Source organism: Nelumbo nucifera, chromosome 5 (assembly GCF_055504915.1).
Source record: "Nelumbo nucifera cultivar China Antique chromosome 5, China Antique-T2T, whole genome shotgun sequence".
NCBI classification, from domain to species: domain Eukaryota; kingdom Viridiplantae; phylum Streptophyta; class Magnoliopsida; order Proteales; family Nelumbonaceae; genus Nelumbo; species Nelumbo nucifera.
The window spans coordinates 77226314-77234232 of record NC_142653.1 but is presented as its reverse complement, the minus strand read 5'-3'; the positions used below and the strand labels follow the sequence as shown (position 1 = coordinate 77234232).

General features: G+C 38.5%; 1 protein-coding gene across 1 annotated transcript; it reads right to left on the bottom strand.

The window, feature by feature from the left end:
• Positions 1–1087: 1087 nt before the first annotated feature.
• Positions 1088–3104, bottom strand: DCI1 (delta(3,5),delta(2,4)-dienoyl-CoA isomerase 1). Its single transcript, XM_088887065.1, has one exon. It carries the CDS (start codon positions 2286–2288, stop codon positions 1452–1454), a length of 837 nt encoding a protein of 278 aa, XP_088743191.1. The 5' UTR covers positions 2289–3104; the 3' UTR covers positions 1088–1451.
• Between the last annotated feature and the right edge of the window lie 4815 nt (positions 3105–7919).

Sequence of the window (7919 nt, the reverse complement as noted above, 5' to 3'; positions counted from 1 at the left end):
ATTATCAAAAAAAAAAAAACATGCTTAGTTGATACTAAAATAACAAAATGAAACCTGAGACACATGTTGAGTACATATTTACAGAATTCCAAACAAAAGTACCAAGAAGGAAGATAGAAATATGCAATACATTTATCATGCAAGTAGATGAATCAACCTGATGAAGAGCAATAATTATTCACTTCAAACATAAAAACATGAAAAACCTGTATACATTTACAAAGGTAGAAAAATTCTATTGCTGAGATAGACGAGTAGAAAATTAGAAAGGATAGGATCAAAAATGAAGTCATTCAAGGGAATTTAGGAATAGCTCCAATAGGTGATAAAATGAGAGAAAGTAGACTAAGATGGTTTGGTCACGTGCACAAAAGACCATCAACAGCAGCCATAAGAAGTGATATGTTGCAAGTTGAAGGAGCTAGAAGGGCTAGGGTTAGACCAAAAAGGACATGGTTAGTAGTAAGATATGATTAAAGAACCAAAGGTTTAACAATGGATATGGCAGTAAATAGAATGGAATAGTTAACCAGGATTCATGTAGCCAACCCCATATAGTTGGGATAAGGCTTAGATGATGATGGATGATGCCTGGCTGAACAGAAAGTCGCTTTTGTGGTTTGGACTGCAGTGTCAGAAAAGTGCTTCACTAAGAACAAATTGCATAGGATAGCCATTGTAATCTTTTCATCAAGATGCACATATTGTCAGTTTGAAGAGCAGTTGGCGGATCATCTTTCATTCACTATCAGTTGAGTTCAATGATTTGGAACCGTTTCCTTTTAGTTTTTCAATCACAGCTGGTGCTTTCCTATATCAAACTGTGATACTTGGCAAGATGGCATAGGATCCAAACAGGAGGACTAAATTAGATTGGAGCTGTATTCCCTTAGCTGTTATTTGGGTTATGTGGAAGGAACATAACAGAACTTTTGGCAATAAGAGGTACTAGAATGAGGAAGTAATCAGGAAGGCCAATTTTTTCATCTCACCTGATTAATTTATTCTGATTGTACAGTCTCCCACTGTATAGGAACTTTTTGGAGCTTTTGTATATTATCAAAAAAAATGTATAAAGATCCAATGAAATAAAAAATGTAATCAACATTGATGATAGCAAAGGAATGGTCGCTTCACAGCATCAAGAATGTGCATTTGGCTCCTAACAGCCTGTATCTTTTTAGCAAATGCGTCCTTTATTTAGGGGAAATCCATGTACATTTATTCCTTCTATTTGCTCCTTGTCTGAAAAGAGTGCACTGCAGAAAGGAAATATTTCAATTCAAATGTTTCTATCTATTTATACAAGACTGTAGAAATGATACAGTGGTATCACTATTGCTTCTCTCCCTGATTAGTTCCTCTGAATCTACGGAGACGTAGGAGAACGATACCTAGTCCCACTCAGTCTGTATGAGTGGGGATGTCATTCAAGCTTCAAATATCAGTTCTCAGAGCTTGGCAAAGATGGGTTTTCTCTTCTGAATATGTGCTGAGACTGCCTCTGGTAAATCATCAGAAAGGAGCATCGCGGAGTTCCATGTGGCAACATAATCCAACCCCTGATCCACGGTAAGCTCCCTGCTCCTCAGTAGCACCGCCTTCGTTCCGAGCACAGCCAACGGTGACTTCGCTGCAATCCCCTCAGCAATAGCTCTTATGCGTTCATCCATCTCCGTCTTGGAACGAAAAACCGTAGAGACCAGACCCATGCTCTTCGCCTCCAACGCAGAAAACCTCCGACCGGTAAGGGCCAACTCAACCGCGTTTCCATATCCGACGATTCCCGGCAGCCTCTGAAGCGTCCCGAGATCAGCCGTGATCGCCAAATCAACCTCCTTCACCGAGAAGAACGCGTCTTCTGTACAGTACCTGATATCGCAGGCCGTCACGAGATCGATCCCGCCTCCTATGCACCCACCTTGTATTCCGACGATTATCGGTTTGCGGCACCGTTCGAGGGCAGTTATCGCATCCTGCAATCCCTTGATAGATCGCCGGAGACGTTCTGCGGCTCTACCGCGGTCGTTATACTCGGTGGGTGAACTGGTTGAGAGCAGCGAGTTAACGGTTTTGAGGTCGATTCCGGAGCAGAAATGATCGCCGTGGCCGGAGAGGACGATGACACTCACTTGTGGGTTTTCGTCGAGGATAAAGAGGGCTTTTGGGAATTCGGAGAAGAAATCTGCAGAGAGAGCGTTCCGAAGGGACGGGAGGTTTAGGTAGACTCTAAAAACATGGGAGTATGGGGTTTCTTGAACGATTTCTAGAGTTCTGTATTTCTCCATGATCGTGAAGAGTGAGAGAGGAGAAATGGAGGAAAGCAATCTACTAATAGCGGGGACTCTGCGATAATGGATTTATCAAGATAAAAAGTGGAACGAATGCAATGTTATTTAGAAGGGCAAATTTTTTCAACTACCCCTTATCTTAAATCATAACAGAACGGATGAAATATCCCCTTTTGCCCTTCATTATTTTTCAAATTTGCAAAAACTTGCCCTCCAAAAGAACAGAATCGGAAAGAATCTAGGACTCTCAAAGCACATCCAAATGGTGAAAATAGAAGTATATGGCAATCGGAACTTTGGCCTTTCCGGTGTAGAAGGTTTTAGCCCTAACAACATCAAGGGTAATCACACCGAAAAGCTTCCTCTCATCGTAAGCCAGGATAGTAGCTGATCCATCGGCCTACAGGAAGCTCAGCTTTACTTTCTTATCGGCACCCACAATGTGCAGCGCTCGGAAGGCTAATGTGCAACGCTCAACCTACAGGAACGATTACAGATGTTCATTTTACTGTACTTGGACAAGAGAGTGTCGTGGCTTTGGGTTTGTCACAATGTCTATGGTTAAGGAGGCTGATCGTTGCATCGAGTGTCTGGATCACTCGGTACTTGAAGGTCGAATCATCATTGTGGAGAAAGGCAAGGAGGAGAAAAGGTCGAATGATATCTGAATTTGAATTAAATTATAGGAAAAATTATTCGAATTTAATTAAATATCCATGCGAGATGTAAAACCAACAACTGAATTTAAAATGGATTAAAATATTGAATATTTGATTTGGTTGGAATTCGGCTCATTACTTTCACTTTTCTTGTAAACCCTAACAAAGCTAAATGCATTGAGAAAATTGAAAAGAGGAGGTAGATCCCATCTTTTAAAAATAAAATTAACAAGTGATACGTGGCATCTGCAACGAAACATTGAACAAGAGAAACGTCAGCGGCAAGACATTGAACAAAAAATATAAGAAAACAGAGTAAACTGAAAAAACGTAAAACAAAGTGAGCAAATGCACCACTTGTTATTCTTGAAAAGCTGTAGAGGAAATTGATCATAAAACATGAATGGTGGTTGCTTGGTGCGCGCAACTTGCACAAATTGCGAATAAAAAAGACGGAGGACAATAGAGAGAGAGAGAGAGGAGGGGAGGGGTTATGGAGAAGGACCACTCGAGTAGGTTAGTATGGACATGACCCCTCTTTAAGTTTAAATTGATATAACCCCTATATTTGAATTTGAATTTGAATTTGAATTGATAAATTAATCGGTAAAATGTATAAATTCGAATTCGACCATTAAATTTATTGAACCATTCGAATTTGGTTCAATTAAGTTGAATATCGAATTCGGAATCGAATAATCAAATACCGTTTACAACCCTAACGTCAACCCCTCGCAAGCATCTGGGAGTGAGAACCATTTGTGTGCATCACCACTTCGAGCTATGCTCCTTACCACAGAAGTCCTTTGGGGTTAATATCTAACCTAAGTCCAATGTGTCAGCACAAGAGCCACACATATTGTGTATGGTTCTTTGAGCTATTCACTCATGTGACTCGTTCTCTGTTCTTTGATCAAGATAGTCTATCTTTTCTCCCTTCAGTGTTGAGCAAGAAATCTCTTCTTGATTTTCATAAAAAATAGGTGAGTAACACCCAAACTTCGATCAAGAAGTTGCTCAAAAGTGAGGACGATGGAAGGATTCTCGATCTGAATCCATTTAAACTACATTGACACCCAAAAGGCTAGACTCCAATCGTAAAGTTGGTCACGGCACAAAGAAGCGAAGCGATGATGGTGAGAAAACCTTGTGTTCTCAACTTTCCCAAGACCTCACAGTTTGAAGCTGCATTTGTTAAAAAAGTTCATCAAAACTATAGTTTGAATATGTAGGGAGTGAAGGAGTGCATCAAAACCAGAAGTGTTAAACAGGTTCATCAAAATCAGTCACTCTTGAGATCAAGCTCTTATGGGTCAAGATAACGCCTTTCAGCAAGCTAGTCACCCCTGAAGAAAATTATTGTTGGCAGCTCCCTTTCGTCGGACTCGAAGAGAACAAAAAAGTGAAGAGCATTTGGGTCAATTGATACTAATGGCAGCTCCCTTTCATCGGACTCGGAGAGAACAGAAAAATAGATGCCACATGTCGTCTCCCTCTTTCCGTCGTTCAGGCCATGCGCCAACGTTCTCTCCCCTGGGTTGTCCCTCCTTCTCTCCATCTCCCTCTTTCCGTCATTCAAACAACACGCCAACGACCATAGCGTGTAAGTGAGCGGCAGTGGCAATGGCATGCATGAACCCACCAACTCGGGGTGATTCTTACCTGGCTTATAGAAGAGGGATAAAGGGTAATATTGGGTTTTTAAAAAATTTTATACATTACCTGGTGTCACATGCATATGGATTTTGACCAAATATTAACGACCATAATAATAGGGGTAGAACTAGTCAATTGTCAAAAATAATAGGGGCGATTTAAGACAATAGTTAAAAATAAGGGCACAGTTAGTTAATTATCTAAATAATAGGGGCAGTTTAAGAAATTTGCCCTATTTAAAAAAGGGCCATTTACTGGGATGGAAAATTCTAAAGGAGGATAGTTTGTCGACTAAAATGGTGAAGGGTAAATACCTCGACAAAGAGAACTTTTGGGAGGCAAGAAAAAGGAAATGAGTGTTTTGGGCTTGGAGAGGCATCTTGAGTGCTAGGCACCTTTTAAGGAAAGGCCTTAGATGGGAGGTTGGTAATGGAAACTTTATTAAATTTTGGACTAATAATTGGGTTGGAGAGAATTCTCTTGTAGGTTGCTTGAAAGATAAAGGAGTGTGGGAGGAGTATCAAATTAGAATATTTGTTCCTCCTAGTATTTGGAATAAAATCTAAGCGATTTTTATTCCTATGAGCCCTAGAGAAGATAAATTGATTTAGGGTTTGAATCCCAAGGGTTTTTTCACCATGAAATCGACGTACAAGCTTAAATGTGAGGATGATTCATCAAGATCAAACACAATAAGTTGGGTTGCAATTTTGTGGAACCTTAAAATCCCTCCAAAAATAAAAGTGTTCATGTTCTTGCTATTAAATATTAGATGCTTGTGAAGGATATTCTAAGAAAGAGATGATTCGATATTGATGGTGATTGTTGCATATGTGGCTGGCATGGAGGAAAATACCAATCATGTTTTCCTTGAATGCAGTGCTTCGAATCAAATTTGGAATAACCTTCAATTGAATATTGGGAGTCCTTATGGGAATAACTTTGAAATTGGCGAATGGTGGACAGAAATTCATAAGAAAGAGTTAAGGCCATGTTTGGTTTGAAGGAAAAGGTATGGAAAGGAAAGAAAAGGAAAAGATGGGAAACATGTATAAACCTTTTATAGGTTTCCCTATCTTTCCCTTCCTTTCTTTACCTTTTTCCTTCGAAACAAACACAACCTAAGTGAGAGGAGCCATTTGAAGGAAAAGTGTGCCTTTGTTCTTTGGCATATTTGGAAAAATAGAAACCATAAGACATTCAGTAATAAAGAGGACCCCCCACAAATTGTTTTGGGTAGAGCTTTGAGGGCTTTTACTGAATATGAGGAGTTAACTGAGAATCCAAGTTCCACAAAAGAATTAAGAAGTTTGAAAGCCATCTATTGGGTCCCTCTGAATCCTAGAGAATTCAAAGGAACCAATAGATGGCTAATGGTAGGTGTTCCGTGGCGGCCATCGTGAGGAACCACCTGGATTTTGGACTTCAAAGGCTATTTCTTAGATACTTTCACGATCAACTCGGCTAAAGCTAGGCTCCGTGGGAAGCACATAACTTGGCGGTCAACTTTTGCAACCACTCAATCATCATTGAAGGGGATTTGAACCTAGACATTCATTGTCTCAAAGGGTTGTCTTCCCCTCCTTGGAACCTTAGAAGTATCATCACAGAGTGCTTGCATGAAGGACAAGATGGAGAGTACAGTTAGCTACAAGCACGTGTACAGGGAGGCAAATAGAGCTTTCTTCTTCAGATGGATTGATTTCTTTTAATCCTTGTAATCTCCCCAAGGATCTTGTTTTGATTTGCTTTAGTGATGTTTGGGGGTGTGCTACCCCCCAGGTTGTGTAGCACCTCTTGTTTTTATTTAAAAAAGGGTCATTTACTAGAACACCCTTATAGTTTCACAGATATACTTAAATCTACCCTATAGTTGCTTTTTACTAAAATACCCCTTATAGTATGCAACCTATTTACTTAATCAACTTTACGTTAAGAAATATTTGTTTTGCCATCTGAATATAGTAACATGATCACCTAACCTAAGTAGAAAATGTTCACCCATGGTTGTTTATTCCAAAAGTACCCCTAAACTGAGTAGAAAATGTTCAAGGGTACAGATCCATGGTTGTTTATTCCAAAAGTACCCCTTATACTTTTGTATAGAAAACAAAATTGACCAAATAGAGAAGATTAGAGTGGTTATCCATGTTTTACTAGGGTTAAAACTGTCATTTTTCACTTTCATCTAATAGAAGGTCAGTTAAGTAAATTGATTGCAAACTAAAAGGGATGTTTTAGCAAAACATAAACTATAGGGTAGGTTTTAGTAAATTCATGAAACTATAGGTGTTTAGTAAAGATCCTTTAAAAAATAATGAATATATTATTTTTATATATTATCTATTATTGCTTATTTACTTATTTTATTTTATTAATGATTAAATGTTACAATTTTTATAAATATTACTTAAATATTTAAAACACTCAAATATTAGTAATATACTAGAAAGGACCCATGTGATGCACATACTTTATTAAGTGAAAGTTAAATAATAGAAATATATAAGAGTAGACAATTGTTTTATAATTTAATTTTTAAATAATTAATAATTATTTATATTTTTATATTATTTTTAATATTTTTAAATACAAAATAACATTAATTAATTTCATATAGGGATGTTCATCAAACTAATGAAACTGACCCAACTCGACCCGAGTTGGTCACTTTCTAGTATTTCCGGTTGGTTTGACCCAACTCCTAAGGTCCACCTTTTATAGGGGAAAGAGATTTTTGTTTGATTTACTTTTATCAAGTTAATTTACACTTAGATCCTAAAATGATTTGATATAATGCTTAAGTTTAACTTTAGATCAACAACTTCTTTTGATTTTCTTTAATATAACATCTACACCTAGATCCTAAAAAGATCAAATATGATGCTTAAATTTAACTTTAGGATCAACAACTTCTTTTGAATTGCTTTAATATATTTAAGCTTCAATAGTAGTTTTCCTTCATATCATAAACCACTTGGATTGGATTCAATAGTAATATAGTAGAGTACCACATCCGAGTTGTGCCTTAGAAAGTGGCCAGGAAGGTCGTTCACATGCTGGCCTCGACAACACCGTGTAATTGCATAAGAGACTGGAAGCTCTCCACATGGTCAACTAGATCGCCGATGTCGTCGTAAGACTCCAAAATCAGGGCCTTGAAGTCCGTTTGTCGGTGGGATACAAGGATCTCGACCGCAAGGTGTGAGGCCCAAGAGAACGGGGCTATAGTTGGAGTGTTGGACCTAGTCACCTCCTGGTCTCTCACTAAGATTGTTTGGGGGTCCTTCACTTGTAGGCCAAGACGGATCTT

Excerpts from the sequence above, each read along its gene's own strand:
- DCI1 (XM_088887065.1), bottom strand. The coding sequence starts at position 2,288 with ATGGAGAAATACAGAACTCTAGAAATCGTTCAAGAAACCCCATACTCC.